We start from the raw sequence: 20,410 nt of genomic DNA on the forward strand, positions 1-20,410 counted from the left end.
TTAGACTGACCCTAACGTTGTCTTGTCCAATGGATCTGAAGAATTTTCCTATGGATGTCCAAACATGTATAATGCAACTAGAAAGCTGTAAGTGAGATGTGGTAAAAATGAATGAATACTTTAAATTATATTGCATACATTTATATAGAACTAGAGATAACGATGTTGCATAAACTACATGTACTTGACATCATCTAACTAATTGGTAGCATCCTTTTCTGTGGAATTATAATCATATTGTTTATTTATTTGACAAAAAGAATGTTTGATAAAAAAAAAATATATTAATGGCTCATCATTGCACTGGTAAGTGTATAGCGTAATATTTTTAGAGGTCAGGTTATCAGGTCACACAGATCACAAGCTGGGTTCCCAGGCCAGCGTCCTTACTTTGAAAGTTATTCCAATACTTCTCTTTGAACTTTCCTTTTAATTAAAATGTACAAGATTAAGGGGCTTATTCACGACACCTCGATAAAATCAGTGCATTGCAGAGCGACATTGCATTGTTTTACCGCACACTAAAACATGTGTGTCAAAATTGTATTCACTAAGAAGAAACACAATTTTTTTAAAGTGCGGTCAAAAAATGCAAGATCGTACTACTTGTTTTATTTTTTTATTATTATAAGTCCTATCGCACTGAATCTGTTTGTTTAAACTGCAGCCTGGAAGAGCTACCGGAGACGCTGCGTCTCCATGCCTGGCTCTTACAGGCGATCGTGCAGTTAAATATTAATTTTAATAATAGTGTATGGGAGCAGGGGGTCTCATGAGCTAAACTGCATTAATTTCATCCTTGGGGACCCCCTGCTTCCTGAGGTACAAGCCCCGGTATGGGGTGCCAGTATCTCATGTGCGAGCAGGGGACAGGGGTTATCCCCTTAATTAGTGTAGTGGTTAATAACTGCTAAGGTGATTAAGGGTTTAGTGGCCATTAGTTGGTTTTTTATTGAAATGTTCCTGCCAATGAAGGACAAGGACGGGGGGGGGAGGCGGTGATGAGTGCCTTTAACCTGGCAGTGCTAAGTGTAACTTTTATTTACTTTATGCTGGCTGGTTTAATTTTTAATGGGCAAATGCAGGATTATTCATATCTGAATAATAGTAATTTTGCCCATTTCTGCACTGTATGTGTTGGGGTGAGTAGGGGGGTTGTATTTATGTATTGCACTGTATTTTTTTTTTTTAATGTGGAAAAGCGCTATTAGATATCTTTGGTTAATAGCACTTTTAGCCATTTCTGTTGTTACCTTAATGGTTACCTCCGCTAAGGTAATGAAGGGGTTAACCTCTACTGCCACCCTCCCGCAAGGCCTGAACACCCACCCTGAGGCAACTACAAGCTTCACCCACCCCTTGTACCAACAACTATGCAGTGCCTGCTATTTAACCCTTTTATTAGCTGAGCGGTTAGCCACTAAGGTAATGAAACTGGCTGAATTTTATTTTTACATCACAGGAGTGATACCGGAGGCCAGTGGGGACCCCAGGAGAACCGCGGGGACCCCCAGGTCCCCTGGCGATGTGGATACCCATGGGGCCCCCTAGAGATGTGGGGCCGCGGGAACAGCCAAGGGACCCAAGGGAACCTGCGGGGACCCTCGGATCTCTGCGGGTTCCCGCAGGTCTACAGAGACTCCATGCAGGTCTCTGGGTGTCCCCACGGGCCTCCCCGCCGGCCACCAGTATCAATGTTGTGCAGTAAAACTAAAAGAAACTGCTTTTATGCATCATGCAATATCTTTAGCACCAGCTTGTAGCTGGCGAGAAAATATTGCAAGTTTTTAAAGTATGATATGCTTTTCACTGCTTTGAATTGCAATTCTGGCAAAAATTGCGGTTTTGGGCATTTTTTTGATTATCATATGGCTTTTTTTGCCAGAGTGTTATAGTACTATAAAAAGCCATTATTGTGTGATATTGCACTGTTATCGGAGCTTTGTGAATAGCAACACATGCAATATCGCACTATAAGGGCATCTATAGTACTATAAGCCACTTATCGAAGTTTTGTGAATGTGCCGCTAAGAAGCTTAGAACTACATAATGGAATATCCTAATACCATAAAATTGCATATTCTTAGGGGGGTAATTCTGTATTGCCCGAAGCGACTGATCGCTACAAACCTCTCAATGACTTTAATGGGAGTTTTAGGCCAATCGCACCGCTTCTGACATTATGGAATTCATATTATTAATTATATCATAGAAAACTAGTTGTAAACTTTCATGTTTATATCGTGACATGTTCAATCAGTTTCCAATATGGCTGCCTTAAAATTAATTGGTACAGTAGCTTGATTGCTGGTTAAGGGGATATGTACAGTATGAAGCACTGCAGACTGGAGCGTTACTAAAAATAGAGCAAATTTCATAGTTACAGTACACTGTGTGACTGTGTCAATGTATCAAAGTGCTTTGCTCTATTTTTTTTGCTTCAAATTGCCAATGCATTATGAGCGTTTTGGGGGGAGTTTACAGGAGGAGAAAGTAAGAGCAATATTTTAATGAGATGTATGAAAATGTACACCTACTGTATTATTGGTGCAGTTTTGTATTCCTAGCTCTCCCAGATGCATTTTCTCTAACCTAAATGAAATAAACACAATGCCTTCCTGAGCTATAGGCAAGAACATTTATTAATTTACAAACTTGATTTACTGTACAACCATAATTCTATCTATCTATCTATCTATCTATCTATCTATCTATCTATCTATCTATCTATCTATCTATCTATCTATCTATCTATCTATCTATCTATCTATCTATCTATCCATATATACATAAACACACAAAAGACTAACAAGATCCCTAAGATAGCATTCAAATAAACCTACTTATCAATAAAACATGCAACAAAACAAGGTACAATAGTCAATATAGAAAAATGGAAAATGGTTTTAATTAAATGCAGGAGATCACACTAACATTAAAAACATACAAACACTGATGGCAGCAAATCTCAATAATTAGCAAGGAAAAAATTGCATACAATATACAAAACATCTGTAAGCAAATGACTGTAAAGCTCCACTAATAGACCAAGATAATAAACCTATCTACAATAGAGGCAACGTTTATTCTAACATTTGCCGTAAACTAGCCGGGTTACATTCTGGGTATGTGCTGGGTATGTGCTGGGTATGTTCTGGGCTAGTTTCAGGCACGTTTAAGGCATTTCTGCATTGACTAACGACCCATAGGATTAACACAGCAGGGATCCCTGGCAGTCCAATTCAGTTTGAATGGGACTGCCAGGGACCCCCGCTGTTAATCTGATAGGCCATTAATCAATGCAGAAATGCTGGGGCTAGTTTAAGGAAAGTTTAAGGCATGTATTCAGAATGTACCTGGGTGTTTCCTGGGTTTTTTGGGGAATTGCCACTGGTTTTTGTTCGAATAAGAGTTGCCTCTACTGTATAAACAATAACTAAAATAGTTAAAGAAAAATTGGAAGGTACAAATAAGGTCTAAAGGCAGAAAACTCCCTAAATTCCTCTATCCACTAAAAGTTTAGAAAATAATAATCTAAACTCAAAAGAAATATACTGTATATAACAAAAAGGAGAGAAGATATAATAGAATAAACTTATATGTACTAAAAAATACACACATGAAAAAATGTGACCAGAGAAGAGAGAGGGGAGAACAAAGAATTAAAAAAACTCATACCCAATGCAAAACAGTCACATGTAAGAGAAAAATTATCTTAAATAGTACAAAATGTATACATAGGTGCCTGAAAACATCCATGTTTATGGCACTGGGGGATACAAAAAATGCTGCTCCCATGCAAAAGCTAGACAAATACAGCTAAACCCCGTTATAACGCGGTCCTTGGGGTCCACAACCCAAAGACCGCGTTACAACCTGGGTCGCGTTAAAATTTCACCGGCATCAGCTCTGGAGCTTCCTCATTCCAGATTTAAATCTCCTCCATTTTGCCGCCTTACCAGTGCTCTCCTCTTCCTGCTGTCCACGTGCTCATATCTCTCTGCTCTGCTCATCGTCGTATGCCATTGTTTTTTTCAAACATTCAATTCAATGCTTTATTGACTACCAGACACAGACACAAACACAATTAAACATTAATACATTTTGTACAAAACACATGCAGGGATTGAACTCGGGACCTTCTGATACCAATGCCTTGCTTCTTACCTCTACACCATAGGCTTGGTGTGACAAGACAGAACCTATAAATATATTTATCCTGTACAACACAAGGTACATGTCAATGTGAAATCTTAAGCCTATTTCTGGCTGTCTATGACATCACACACATACTTATTAATAATACATAATTAATCATAAAGAATGGTTAATAATGAATTATTATTAATACATCATTATTGATTAATGAATAATTATTATTTAATAAAGAATAATAAAGAATTATATATTTATAAATTATACAACATAATTAAAATAATAATTTATTAAAAAAGTTAATTATACCATTTCATACAGGAATTGAACCCAGGACCCTTGCATATGTTGGTAAGAGTTCTTCCACTAGACTACAGAACTGTGTGATGTCATAGACAGCTAGAAATAGACTTAAGATTTCACATTGACATGTACCTTGTGTTGTAGAGGATAAATATATTTATAGGTTCTGTCTTGTCACACCAAGCCTATGGTGTAGAGGTAAGAGGCAAGGCATTGGTATCAGAAGGTCCCGAGTTCAATCCCTGCATGTGTTTTGTACAAAATGTATTAATGTTTATTTGTGTCTGTGTCTGGTAGTCAATAAAGCATTGAATTGAATGTTTGAAAAAAAAAACCCCGATGGCACACGACGGGCAGAGAGATGAGCACGTGGACAGCAGGAAGAGTGCAGAGAGATGATGAGCACAGAGATGATGAGCACGTGGACAGGAAGCTGTAAGAGGTGAGTGTAAGGCAGCAAAATGGAAAATTTGAGATGCAGGTAAGCCGGCAAAATGGAGGCTTTCAATTCGGGAGCCATGCTCAGACCGCGTTATAACCGATTCGCGTTATAGCGAGGCGCGTTATAACGGGGTTTAGCTGTACCAGCAAGTACCACAAAACAGAAGGATGAACCAGTCCTGATAGTAAAAAAGCCCCTGTTTAAAGGCTAAGAAATACTCAGCTCAGAATGATGAAGGTCAGTCCATATAGAGCCAGAGTAAAGCACCTGTCCTTCGCATAACTACGCATTATACGCGTGTCACCCTTTAGGTGGGCTTCATCCCAGAGTGGATGAATGCGTAGAGTGTTCCTGATGGCAGCTCTCCTTCATTATTTATTTTGCAAGTAGTGAATTATTTGGTGCCCCCCCCTGTGGCTAATATATATTATGCAAAGTGTCTGTTCAGGCCATACGATGATGATGACTCATATGTGGCCCTAGTAAGGGAGCCATACCTGCAGAGGGAAGCTGCAAAAGTGACCAGCGTCAAGAGCGCAGGATCCCATAACCTTGGAGTCAGTGCCAAAGAATTTGGAGCCGTGATGGCTAGAAGATAACCAGGTGATTTACTAAAGTAGTCGGTATGCTGGGTCTGTCATAAACCAGGGCACACGGGAGAAGTGTCTCCCCAAATTTTCAAATACAAACAGTTGCAACAGCAGCAGCACGAGCAATACTGTTTCCCACAGCTGCAAAAGCAAGCATCACGTTGTGAGCGTAAGGAAGATGTGGAAGCTGATACCAGTGAGTGTGTGCCCAGCACTACTGATGTCTCTGGATCTAATAAAGCAAAGAGAAAGAAGAAAAAAAAGAAAAGTATTTATCAAGTCACAGAGGAAGTGACTGAACCACTTGAGTCTGCAATGTCAGGACAACATGCGTCAGAAAGGCACCGAGATGTGCTGCAGGCAGAAGTGATGGGCGGAATCGTCACGGGAATGGGGGCAAAGAAAAAGGAGGAGCAAAGGGAAGCTGAATCCTTGATCAAGGATAGAGAGGCCTTAATTTCAGCACTCCAAACTGCCCACCATGATTATGAAGTCCTGTGGGAACAATTGAATAAGGAGTGAGAAGCGAACGCCAAGGTACAGGAGGCTAATGCTGAGTTACAGAGTTTTATACTCCAAGCTATACATGAATATGAGTATGAGACTTTGAAAAAAACAGAGAGTCTCTTACGGAGTGAGTTGGAGGAGGTGATGGCCAGTCTGGAAAGGGCAACCATTGTGGCAGCAGCCATGGATGGAAAGCAGAACAAGTCTGACAGACTAATTGCTAACCTGAAACAGAAATATTGCGAAGCACTGCAAGAGATTCGCAATTGCCATAGAAAGTTTGAAGTCTCTCATAAAGAGGTTCACGCTCGCAGCACAGAGCTCGCCAAGAGGGCCATGGTCTAAACACAGAGCTGTGTACAATGAAGGAGGCCTATAAGTATGCCCTGAGTGATTTAGAGAAGTAAAGAGAGAAAATGTAAGTCTGAAAGAAGACAATTCTGATTTGTCTGACCAGGCTAGTGAAGGAAAGGAGAAGCTTCACCAACCAGAAAAAGTGACAGAACAATTGTCCATGGAAAATTTAGAAGTACAGGCAGCACTGCAGAATGCTGAGAGAATGCTGGAAAAATAATGCCTCTCCCTAGAGCAGCATACACAAGCAGAGCATATGCTGCAGAGCCAGCTGCAAGAGCTGCGTGTGCATCTACAGGAGGCCAAGGAGAAGCAGTGGGTCCTGCAGGAAGAAATTATCCTGGATGCTAATAAAGTAAAAGTTCAGCAGAAGCGTCTGTGTACCCAGTGTGTACTCGCTGAGCAGCATGAGCAGCTGAAGGTCACGTTGAGCGTCACAAGAGCATCTCTGGAGGTGGAGCTTAGAAGCCAGGTGACTCTGTATGAGAGGGAGCACAAGAAGGTTGAGAAACTAGAGCAAGAGATGGAGAAGCAGAGAGGCTGCTCCATCCCCAAAAGTCAGTACACTCAGGAAAAAGATATGTGGAAATCGCAAGCAATGGTTACCTGGTGATGAAATCTGCAGAGCTCCAACATATGAAGGATGCACTGATGCAAACTCAGAGCAAGCACAAGGAAGAGATGTTGACCCTGAGAGGAGAATTGCAGGATGCAATCACGAAACAGAGGTCTCACTGAGGAACTGGACTTGCTCCTGGACAAAAAAGCGTTCTGACACTTCAGAAACACTACAGAGGTTTATCCAAGGAAGGCTGGTGAGAGAAAGCTATTTGCGTAAACGCTCTGCGACTGTCGCCATACAGTCCACCTACAGAGGAAGAAAAGCGTGATTCTACTACAGTTAAAGATTAGGAAGTATCAGCAACAAACATGCTAACATAAAAATGTTAGCAACATCTAAACCTTGCCAGCCCTAACGACACCAATCCCCCCTCTTGCTTTAAACCAAGAGGGGATTATGGTTACCTTGAACCATAGTCAAACCTCTGGAGGCCACTAGAATAAGGCTAACTCAAAGCCATGCTACAATGCTCCTCCCACATACCCAAATTGGGGACCAATCTACCTTTTGCTCCATACCCAGACCTCTGGAAAGGTTTCCACAACACATTAGAACCCTCAAATTGACCAAGGCAATCCGCCTAAATAATAGAGATTTTCCAATGCTGTCCTGTATAGTCCCACTGCACACCATAGCTCAGACAGATAAATCATGAGCCCCATTATCCATATTAAAGCCTTTACCTCAACCCTCTAAATCAACATGCCTTATAACAAACTCCCCAGCCCTTAACCAAACCAGAAACTCCTTTATGTCATTTTCTTTGGCAACGCTTTAAGATTTTACAATTCCATTTCCTCTCCCATGCTAATCTAGGAACAACATCTGACCAAATACATTTGTATTCTGAAATAGCTCCACTAACTGAAATGAATCCCTTGTAAATGTTATAATTAATTCTATGTTCTTCATTCACCCTAAATCATTGCAGATAAACTCCGCTCATATTCCTACGGCCATTCTGCCACTCTCTTAGCTGCCCAATGCACGAATTACTGACCAATAATCCAAACTGTAAATTTATATACAATAACACAAATCTCACCAGATTCCAATAGATATGACATAATATCCAGTTTCCCACCTCGCTATTCACTTAATAGTGTCCTTCCCTAGCCCCAACCTGGAAGCCTCTTTCGACTGCCCTTATGCGGAAAAAAAATTGGATTTGAAATGTATTTATTTTTTACATTTAAATCCAGCCTACACAAATCTTTTCCAAAAACTGCCAACATTGGAAACTGGATACTGTAGCTCAATTCTAATGAATAAACAAAACTTCCCTTCCTGCGACCTAAACAGCAGATATTTCAATAATTTTACCATCGGACAAACCCTTGAGTTATCAATAAGATATTAAGTTACCCATGCACCCTTGCACCACTGTTCCATTTTCATTAATGCATGGGTAGGTGGGAGGGCCCCAGGTCATAAACTTTTTTTTTTCTTATGATGAAAAATGCTTCATCATTTCATGCAGTTTTCCTGCTGGTTTTGACAATCATATTGACAACTATCTCATTGTTTGAAAAGTATCACTACATTATGTTGTGGATTTCTTAAATCTTCTTGGCAACAGTCTTGCTGTTTTATTGTTCTATTGTGTGCTCTAGGTCCACCACCACTAAATTATTATGCTTATACATCATCAATTGAGCCCACCACAAGTTCTCTCTCTAGACTAGTGAAAGAATATTAGTGAAAGTAAGAAGCGATACTGATGAATGATGACTGAGAGTGACTGAGAAGTAAAGCTGCTGTCAGTGAGTATGACTGAGTATTGATTTGAATGGCGAGCAAAGTGACTGACTTGACAATGTCCATAGTGGCATAGATAAGTCTGCTGACACTATATCAACTGGACTATGTCCAGTCCACTGCACTTGACAGTCAACAAATAACACTGTCATCTCACTAGCAGAAGAAAGACGGTGCAAAACAGCGCTAAAAATAACAACAATAACAACCCTGATGGGACACACGTGAAATACAATCAAAAATACAATAATGGCAGCCAGACAATAACTGACAGTACAGTCAGTGGGAAGGCATAACGAAAAAAGAATGCCGGCGCCAAGCGTGACAGTGACTAATAAGTTTATAATATAAAGTCCAAACCAAATGGGTGATGGTCCAATTAATGTCCTTGGATGGTCAGTGGATAATCAACCGGATTGTGGAAACTCTCCAAGGGGTGGTGAAATATGTGAAAATAAAAGAAAATATATTATGGTGCAGTATATCAGTCAATGCAGATATAAAACCATGGAACATATAACATTAACAACACAGTACAAACATGACACACTAGACAAACTAACATTAACACAAGCCAGACTATAAATTAATGAAAAGCAATTTATTAACAACTAATTGTAGGGTTCTATGGTATGCAGACCTCAATCGAAGGGTGGGGGGTAAAATCGTTGCCCTACTCACGCAGTAAGAAAGTTTTCAAGCAGTGAGGATAAAGACACAGTCTTTAGTGATCCCAAGATGGCAACCGGAGTCTTCTTGCTGGCGTCCCACGTGACAGGGATGCAGTGTGAAGCCGCACGGGCCGCAGGAATCACAGGAGTTGTACCACCAAACGGACGTGACGTCACGCTCCTTCCTCTTTGCTCCTTCTGCCGAAATCTTGTCCTTTCGTGATTCTCGTCCCCCCACAGCACAATTCAGGATACTAGGCTGCTAATACCAGGAACCACAATCTTCAACTCTAAAATCAGTATTCCCAACGCGTTTCATGCGCATGCGCGCACTTTCTCAAGGGATGTCTCTGCCCCTAAGTTTGGGTGGTTTAAATACCCATGGTCCATGTTTCTAATTGGTCAAAAAATTAATTAAACAATTAAACATGGTGATCATTAACCACATGAGTGCCAGAATAAGAGTAGCTAGCTACAAAGCCTGGCTAACCTACATATATACATAATCATCACAAACCAACACAACAAAAAACATTAAACATTAAAACATTAAAAACATATAAAAGTTACTAAAAAGTCTAAAAATATAAATATTGAGTGAAGCTTACAGGAACAAGAATGAATTATAAAAAGGCCTTCAATTCAAAATCTATGTTTAACCCCTTTGGTGAGAGTGTTTTCAATTCATAGATCCAGTATGCTTCACGCATACTGGCATGATTGAGTCTGCTCCCACCTCGAGGGTTCGCCTGTACCTCCTCAATGGCTTGACACCGTAAACCTAAGGGGCTCTTATTGTGACATAAAAGAAAATGGTGTGAGACACTGTGTGTGACCAGTCCCTTTTTTATATTGTAGACATGCTCGTAGATACGTCTCTGAAAAGTCCTCCCAGTTCTGCCAACATATTGCAAGCCACAAGGGCATTGCAGCAAATAAATGACAAATGTTGAATGGCAGTTAATAAATGTTTTAACTGGGTAACTCTTAGAGGTAACTGTAGATGTAAATTGTCTAGCATTTATGCCAAAGGAACAGGCCACACACTTGGCACAAGTAAAGAAACCCCTTAGACTCCCTATTTGTTTCTGTTTATGCTGTTTAATAGGACAGCTGGGGGCTAATTTGGATTTTAAATTATTGGCCTTGGTGAATATTATATTTGTTTTTTTGGGAAGAATATCCACCAACACTTCATCTTTAAGTAAAATAGGCCAATGTTTATTTAGAATCTGTTTGATTTTTGGGGCCATCTCATTGTACTGTGTTATAAATGCAATCTGTTTCGTGCTTCTCTCCACCGTATCTTTTCCTTATTTTTGTATTTAAGTAAAGTATCCCTTGTCATCTCACTGCCACTGTCGGAGTGACTTTTCAGTGTCCAAAATGTACCACCACTGCCACCACCGGTCCCTCATCGTTATTTAATTGCAAAAGATTAAAAGGAGCATCCTATTTAACTTTGACCATACAGTAGGAGCCCAAACAAACCAGCACCCAAACTGCGGTGCTATGCCATGCAGTTCCATAACATCACATCTACTATAGGGTGGAATTGTTACCTGGCACTGCATGCCCACTAACAGCCACCATTAGCTAACATCAAGGTTGGTTGTTGTCATAGTGCTTTGACTTATTTAACATTTGTATGTCCTAGATCTAGTTACTGTTTCATCTTTCATTAACTCGCAGGTGTGAGGCATGGATCAAGGAAAAAAACTTTTTATTTGTGTATTCTCACTTCTCAATAATCAATGTTTATTACACTGTGAAAAATACTCTTGTTTTGAGTGTTATATGTGTGAATGACACTGACCCAGCCACTCCCACTCTTCAGTTAATATATTTTAGATAATATTTTTTCTGTAAATAATGCCAGGGTGGAATTTCAGAAGTCTCTCTCAACATAGGAGAGAAGAAACTAATCATGAATGAGATCAGTTAAAACAAAATTGGAACGACAATCAAGTGGGGGCCCAAGCAGGTCAGTATTTCACAAAACCATTGTGGGAAATCTATCTCACAATGGAGGAGTATGAAATTAAACTTCTTGATGCTGCATCAAGGTCAAATAGTGATTTGGCGGAGTCCTTTTCGGGCTTTGAATAAACCCCTCAAAAGTTTCAGAATAGGGACTACCAGCAACCCACTGATTCTGACATTAGAGCAGACCTGGACCAAGCACTACTATACCAGAGAGGAAGACCAGAATACAAACAGATGCTGCATTGCTTCCATTTCCCTCCACCCCCAAGTCCCCAGACTAAGAATCGAAACTCACACTATGGAGGTCTTGTCTACAACTTTTTTCTAGCAATACTACTGGCTAATGAACAGTGACCACAATGACGTACCTGCTCCTGGCATTAGCTAATCTGGCTATTTAAGACCAGGAAGCTGTGTTTGAAGGTCACAATGAACATTGTGGTATTGTTGCTGGCACTTTTGCCCTATCATATACGGGTAGAGTTTACTCATGCCGAGTCCAGTGGGACGATTTAGAGTTTATCTTCCTTCCAGTGGGAATCACAGGCGGGCTGGACGGTAACCACCCATTTGGATTATTACATTTTTAACATCTTCCCTTTACCTTCCTGACTTTGTGCACTGCATATTGCAGTTACAGTGTACTTGTTAATTATTGGTTTATTTTATTCGTTGTTAACGTGGTTCTCTTTTTCCTATTTGTTCCTGAAAAAAACAATAGGATTCCATTACCACTGATTAAACCTGCATACATTAATAGACAGTTACAACAGACACCAATGTAACATCTTGCTTAGCAAACTTGACACATGACTTGGAACTTTAGACGTGATTTCATTATATGTTAGTTACGTGTGGTGTATTGTACGCATTTTTGTTTGTATGCCCATCCATTTTATTTATCATTCGCCATTAAAGTTTACGTTTTAGTCACAACTCTTTACATTAGGGTGCGTGCTATTTCTAAAGGGACTCTTTCTCTCTTGCTTAGGCAAGTTTGTTCATTTCTATCACTATAGACAGAATCATCTGAGGTCACTGACACAGAAGAAATAGGAGGGCCTGGCAGAAACTGCTTCTCCAACAAAATAGGCAATAGCCTCCAAATTTTCAGACCTACCTTCTTCTTATTCAGAGCTACTTTTAAACATAACCTATTCCTCTGACACAGGCTAAACAGCTGTGAGAGCAGCAGGCTCATGAGCTATGCACACAACCGAGGTTGCTACTGCCACAGTACTACAGCTACTGCTACGAGTGACACAAAAAAAATCGACTGGTACAGTACTGTATATCAACTGCTGCCCTTGCTGCCAACTGAACCTGAAAGAAAAAAATTCCTTGTCAGTCTCAAGGGAGGGACACTAGCAGAGAACCTCCTGCCCTGACTGCTAACACTCATAATAAAAAAACAAAGCAAAAATAAAACCCGCTCTCTATTTCTAATTTATTTTTATCTTTTTCTTTTTCTCCTTTCCCTCACCACCCAATCCCACACACCCTCTCCCTTCCCTCACCAAAAAGTGTGTGAAAAACAGGTTCCGGACGCTGTTTAATACGTGAAACGTATGCCGTTTGTTCCGACCGTGTATTACGCAGATACCTCATGCCTTGAATCCACCTGTGGATTCTGAGGATTCTGCATGGACTAAGGAGGGCACAATCCACCTGCGGATTTCATTTATTGCGCAGATTTGACGTCAAACAAAAAGCCGGGGGGAGATCACATGGTGACGGGAAGGTGAATGGAAGCTTAGTGGCAGAGCTCCCTTCCCACCGGCGCCTTTAGTTCAAAATATAGCAGCAACAGCGGGCGATCACTACTTATTTCCCGACGAGTGTGTTTCTGAATAGACAGGGATGGCAACGAGCAAAGCTCTCCGGAAAAAGACCCAACCTATCACCACTTACTTTAAAAGTAAAGAACCAGCAAAGACAGGCAAAGCAGGGATCCAGGCCCCACCACCTTGCTCAGACCCAGAGATGGAGACTGCGGACGACGAGCCTGAACCAGAGGATCACGACATCATGCGGCGCAAAGACATGAAGGAATTTTGTTCCAATATGAAAAAATTCTTTAAATCGGAGCATTGGGCTTTGAGATAGGACGTGGATGAGCTGGGTGAGAGGACTGCAGCCCTGGAATCCAGGTCAGACGAGACTGCAGGGGCTCTGACAAACACCCACAAACAAGTGAACACACTAATGGATCAAGTCAGAACCCTAGAGGACAAAATAGAGGATGGGGAGAACAGAGATCGGAGGTGCAATATCAGACTGCGGGGAGTACCTGAATCTGTCACTGACCCTGAAGCTTTCTCAACGAGCTGGCTGGAACATCTCTTTCCACATAAGTCTGCAGGGGATCTTATTTTAGACAGATGTCACCGAGCGCTTAAAGGGAGACCCCAAAAAGGAGACCCCCCAGGGACATAGTGATGCACTTCCATCATTACAGGGTCAAGGAGGAGACCTGCAGAATCTCCAGGGAAAACAAAGTTATAGAGTTCCAACGGATCAAATTTAAAGTTTTCCAGGACCTGTCCCCAGCTACCCTAGCTAAAAGACGCACCCTAGCCCATGTAACTAAGTCACTAAGAGGCCAGAATATCCGTTACCGGTGGTTGTTCCCCTGTGCACTGCTTGTAATAAAAAATGGTGTAGCTCACACCCTCAAAAATGCAGACGGCGGAGATGATTTCCTCAAATGGGTAGGGGCTTCGGAGCCCTCCCTAAGCCCCCCTAGGCTAACAGCAGCTAAAGATGGCGCCCCAGCCCTCACATGGAACAGAGCTGGTACCACTCATATGGAGATTCAGGCTGCAGAATCGGCTGCCAGCTCCCCCGAGAGGATTCTGTCATTCACCAATACCTAAACGACCTGGACTATGATTTCTAAAAGGAGAGGATGAGAACTACCTGGCCGATATAATCCTCCCCCGCTGAGCCCTGGTGGATGATAAATACCTCAATGTCTTCTCCCACGACCCACATGCAAATCCGGAACGGTGGCCATCTTGCCTTACTCCTTCCTCGCGGAGCGCGGGAGTCCCTCTGCCCTTCGCGGGCTATACTGATGACATCGGCGAGGTGCTCCGTCGTCTCGCGAGACCTGGACTCAGGCTCTGGGGGAGGCGGTGGCGCCTGCCGATGACGTCGGCGGGGTGCTCCATCGTCTCGCGAGACCTGGACTCAGGCTCTGGGGGAGGCGGTGGCGCCTGCCGATGACGTCGGCGGGGTGCTCCGTTGTCTCGTGAGACCTGGACTCAGGCTCTGGGGGAGGCGGCGGCGCCTGCCGATGATGTCACGTGCCGGAAGGAACGGAGCGCAGGAAGCGCCAGGGAAAGGCCAATGCAACGCAGCCCCAGAGCAACGCAACGCAGCGCGCAGCCCCAGAGCAGACATGGCGGCAGACGGAGGGGATCCATCACTCGCGCATGAGGAGATGGCTGTGACACCCCTCATGTGTCATGGGGGGGTCGGCGCAGCCCTACAAAGGCCCCGGCCGCCCCAAGATGGCCCCCTGATAACCTCTGGGCAATGAGGAGGGCCGGGTAAAGGGAGCAGCGGGATATGGAAGAGAGGGGAGTGGGAGAGGGCATAAGAGAGGGGAGGGGGAGAGGGCATTGGAGGGGGGAGGGGTGGGAGAAAGATAGGGGTCAAAATTAAGAAAAGAGAGGATGAGGGAATAGAAGGGAGAGGGTAGACGGGGGGAGATTGAGGGGGGGATTTAGGAGCGAGGGGGGTAAGGTAAAGGCAGAAAGATTAAAATTAGCCCTGATATCTCCAGGGTATGCGAGGTAGTAATAAAACCACTTCTCCAATATCACACATCCACCTCACTATCCCAACAGCAGCTACGGACACAACATAGATAGACAGTTTAGTGATAAGGAAAGCTAATCACGCCTCCCTCTCGTGAATTACTTATTAGGCACTGGGATTGAATATCCTCTTATGGATCTTCACCATCAGCGCACTCAGAGCAATAGATGCGAGGGAAAATAGCGTTAAGCATAGAGTCGGGTATCCTTAGATTCTTAGCCAGGTCAAAGTTAGTTCATATTACTTTTGTTAATTGTTCACATAGTTTAAACGGTTTATAATGTTTATCATGTTACCTCCAGGAGTTGCTCTCAAGCAACGGAGGAAAGTTCTCTAACGTTGATTTTGTGTTAGTCCAAATTACCAATGTTCAGCCGTGCAGAAGGTTTGCTGTTGCGGATACATACAAACAGGCGCCGGTGGATTTACCCATGTCGGCGCGCATGTGTTTCTCATGTCGGTCCCCGAAAACAGGGGATCGCATACAGGTCCCAGGGAGGGCAGATTCCAGTGGAAAGAGATCGCTCGGTGAGCTGCATACTCCCTCGGGCAGAAGAGCCGCACTCGGGAGCCCCCGAGTGGGGCTCTTATTTCATTTCATTTTTTGTGTTTTTATGTTTGATTTGTTTCTTTGGTGTAATATAAGTTTTCTCCCTCTTGTACTTCCCTATGTTCTGTCTTACCTCCCTACCCCCACCGCCTCCACCACCATCCCCCTCCCTCCCCACACAGCTGGAGGTACCTATCTGAATGCAAAAGTGGGGTTATCGTTCAGGTACACGGCCCAGGCATGGTCAGTATCGGTTCTAACGAGGACTTCTCGGGTGAGTGGTCAAATGTTAAGCTACTGCTACACACAAACACTAAATTATGGATTTAACATTGATATCCCACAATGTTAAGGGCTTCAACAATCCCACCAAAAGGAAGATAGCATTCTCAGATTATAAACGAAAGCATGTAGATATCTTATTACTACAGGAGACGCAAAACACCCCTAGATTCCTAGATAAAGAGTTCTCCCAGGTTTATCTATCCTCGGCCTCCGTAAAAAAGCAGGGGGTGGCCATATTGGTTAGAAATAAGACCCAGTTCATATTACAATCCACCAAACGTGACACAGATGCCAGATACATAATTATTACTGGCACAATTCGAGGCAAATATATCACCTTGGCCTCGGTCTATGCCCCTTGCGAGCAGGATGCGTCCTTCTTCGATCATTTCTTTATGATCCTAAATCACACAGCTAAGGGGAACGTTCTGCTCGCGGGAGATGTCAATATGGTCATGCAACCACATATGGATAGGTCAGGAGGGACAGGTGCAGATAATAAGGGAGCCGGGATCTCTCTCCGTAGGGGCCTCAAAGCTAATCATAATCATCATATTTGGAGAGAGTTACACCAGACGGACAGAGATTACACATTCTACTCCCATCTTCATGGCTCATACAGCAGAATTGATTACTTTTTTATCTCATGTCAACTGGTTCCTATGGTCTCCCTAGCCGGGATCCATGATATTTCATGGTCGGACCATGCACCGATAGAGCTAAGGTGCAATAATATTCAGGCCATTAGACCAGGAGCTAATTGGAAACTCAATGAATCTATCCTAAAAATCCCTTCGATATGTGAGGCTATTGGCAGTGAAATCAAAAAAATTTCCATCTCAATCTAGGATCAGTCAACTCCCCCCTCACATTATGGGAAGCTCATAAAGCAACATTGCGAGGCACGCTAATTAATCTCACGGCCAAATGAAAAAGAGAAAGGGAAGCCAAAATTATCACACTCCAATCTAAATTACATTCACTCTCCTTAAAACACAAAAATAGCCCAGACCCTCAATCCCTTCAAGAAATTAAGAACACCAAAATTGAGTTGAATCTGCTTTTGACTACAAGAGCTGAGAATTCACTGAGTTGGTCAAAGAGGAAATTTTACGAGAAGGCAAACAGACCGGACACAATGCTGGCACGTATGCTAAAAAGCAGGCAGTCAAAATATAACATCCCAGCCATACGCCTAAAATCCGGGTCCACCTCAGCCAACCCGATGAAAATAGTTGAAGAATTTGGCTCATTCTATGAATCTTTATATAATGGGGAGAAGGTGGCCCATAATCCTATAACGAGCGGGGCTCTGCGAGATTTCCTGGCCAGCTCAAATCTAAGGAGATTGACAGCTACTGATAGAGAGGCCCTCGGGGCAGATTTCTCTATCGAGAAGCTTTCACAGGCAATCAAAGAGCTGAAACCATCAAAGGCCCCTGGGCCGGATGGCTTTTCGGGGTTATATTACAAAAAATTTGTCAAACTGATCGCCCCGAGGCTGCTCCAAGTGTTTAACGCAATTTTAGCGGGAGCTCCCATCCCCAGAGAAATGCTGCAGGCGTTCATATCTCTAATCTATAAGCCTGGTAAGGATCCACTGGACTGTAAAAGCTACAGGCCAATTTCACTAATTAATACAGACATTAAATTTTACGCCAAATTACTGGCCAATAGACTTTGTCATATCCTACCCAGACTTATACACCCAGATCAAGTTGGATTTATTAAAGGCAGGCAGGCAGCGGATAATACCTGACGATTTATTGATCTGATAGAATTGGCTAATAAAACAAACACCCAAAGTATGGTACTAAGTCTGGATGCAGAAAAAGCTTTTGATAGGATAGACTGGCCTTATCTGAAAGAGACGCTTGCGGCATTCGGCTTTGGAGATCAGGTGAGTGAGGCGATTCTGGCGCTTTACTCAGGCCCTACCGCCAGGGTCAAACATCAGGGCTACCCCTCTCGACCATTTCCGATAAAGAGTGGCACGAGACAGGGCTGCCCACTTTTGCCCCTATTATTCGCCCTATGTATTGAACCACTGGCAGCACAAATCAGAGGCAACCCAGACATCTCAGGGTTGAGCGCTTATGCACAATCTCACAAAGCGGCCCTATATGCAGATGACATCCTCTTCATTATTACAAAACCCCTCACCTCCCTGCCAAATCTTTTTGACCTGTTAGATAGATTCTCAAAGATCTCAGGGTTCAAAATCAACCAGTCTAAATATGAGGCTCTCAACATCAATCTCCCTAGACATACTGAGAAATTACTTCAACTGAATTTCAAATTTTATTGCCAAAAGAAGAGTATTAAATACCTGGGAGTCCATATCACTAAGGATTTTACTAGCATTTATAAAGCAAATTACCCCAATCTGATCCGGACTCTAAAATCTGATCTATATAGATGGACCTCCCAGAGAATCTCCTAGATAGGTTGGATACATAGCGTTAAAATGAATTTACTCCCCCGTATCCTTTACCTCTTCCAAACGCTGCCTGTACCTCTCAGATTGAAGGATGTACTCTCACTTCAGTCTGAGATATCTAACTTTATATGGGGAGGGAAAAAACAGAGAGTAAATAAATTGAATATGAAAAGACCTGTTCTGGCGGGCGGGCTGGCGGTGCCCTGTCTGTTATCATACTACAAAGCGGCACAATTAAGCCAAATTGTTCAATGGCAATCCTACCCAAATTCGAAATGCTGGGTGGAGCTCGAAAGCGCTGCTTGCTCCCCATTGGAACTTCGCAGCTTGATTTGGATGCCCAAAACAGTGCGAAAATCCGCTGCCACGCCGCTTTCCTCGATGACCAAGTCACTGGCAGTCTGGGAGGCAAATAAGTTGCGGCATTCCCTCACGTCAACACAATATCATGATGACCCCCTTATGGAACAATCCTCTATTCGCTCCTGGCCTATTAGGTAGTAATACCTCAATTTGGAAACAAAAAGGCTATAAATGTATTAAAGACCTGGAGGGTTATAATCGGAGGATCAAAACATTCGATCACATTAGACTGGAAAAAGATATGCCCCACTCAGAATTCTTTAGATATCTCCAGGTTAGAGCGTTCTACAATAAATTTGCTCCATTTCCCCCATTAACTTCCTTCGAAAAGCTCTGTCTGGCAGAAACAGATACTAAGGGACTTATCTCACAGTTATATGGAGAGGTAGTTAGTTCTGCTGCACAGGGACAACAAATGCCCTCCTTCAGGTCCCAATGGGAAACAGATCTAGGAGAGACCCTTGAGGATGAGGAGTGGAAGGCTATCTTTTTAGCCACGGCAAAGAGTTCCATCTGCTCCACTCTTAAGGAGAACGCATATAAAGTCCTTATGCGATGGTATTTCACCCCACTGAAATTATCAAGGTTTGTGCCGGGTTCCTCCCCGCTGTGCCCAAGACAGTGCGGGGGAACGGCAGACCTGTTACATATGCTGTGGTCCTGCCCGCGGATCTCCCCACTGTGGGAATCAATTAGGAATCGGATCCAGAAGATTTTCGATCTTGAAATACCACTGGACCCATGGCTGTTCCTTCTGAACAGACCATTAACGGGCCTCACCAAAGCAAGTAATAAACTAATTGCACATTTTGCACTAGCCACGCGGTGCGAGATCGCAGCATTATGGAAACGCCCCGACATCCCAAATATCCCAAAGATTCGGAATCGAATGTGGTTTATATGCCAGATGGAGAAGTTAACGAGTTTAGTTAATGACACTGGCACCAATTATCTAAAAGTCTGGATGCCTTGGCTGGCCCAGACGGATATCCTGGGGGTTGAGAGAGAATCAATTTGGCTATGATAGAAACAGATGCGTTCTCCTTGGGAAGGGAGTAACTATCTCCAATCTAGAGACACAGGACATTGCCCTATAGCACCATTGAGATACCACAGGGACATTAGGGAGGACTCGTCTACATCAAGCTAGACCACGGACTGGAACGTTCCATGCGACAAATGAGGAGCAATACCACAGACACTGTCTATCCTACCACCCCCCCCCCACCTTCTTCCTTCCCCCCCCCCTCCACCCTTTTTTTTTGTTTTTTTTTTGTGTTTTTTATTTTTTTTTGTTTTTTTTGTTTTGTTTTTGTGTTTTTTGGCTTATTTGGGCGTGTATTTGTTAAATTTTCAGCGAAACTCAAAAACTTGTTCAGTTAAGCTATTAGACAATAGAAGGTGGACTCACCCAATATATGTTATAAGTTTATATCTCTGGTAGACATACTACATTTTATATGTCTTGTTCTGTTGTACAATATATCTGTAAAACTCAATAAAAATTTAAGTTATTAAAAAAAAAAAAAAAAACCCGGGAAAAACCGTGGAACGGATTT

General features: G+C 42.7%; 1 protein-coding gene across 2 annotated transcripts in view; it reads left to right on the forward strand.

Annotated features, from left to right (window-relative positions):
• GLRA3 (glycine receptor alpha 3) overlaps window positions 1-20,410 on the forward strand; it is a 212,274-nt gene that overhangs the window by 149,961 nt on the left and 41,903 nt on the right. For both annotated transcript variants that reach the window (XM_075611143.1, XM_075611154.1), the window contains exon 5: window positions 5-87. In XM_075611143.1, coding sequence (XP_075467258.1) covers window positions 5-87 — 83 coding nt within the window. The remainder of the gene's footprint in view (window positions 1-4; window positions 88-20,410) is intronic.

The sequence above is a fragment of the Ascaphus truei genome, chromosome 1 (genome assembly GCF_040206685.1).
Source record: "Ascaphus truei isolate aAscTru1 chromosome 1, aAscTru1.hap1, whole genome shotgun sequence".
Taxonomy (NCBI): Eukaryota; Metazoa; Chordata; class Amphibia; order Anura; family Ascaphidae; genus Ascaphus; species Ascaphus truei.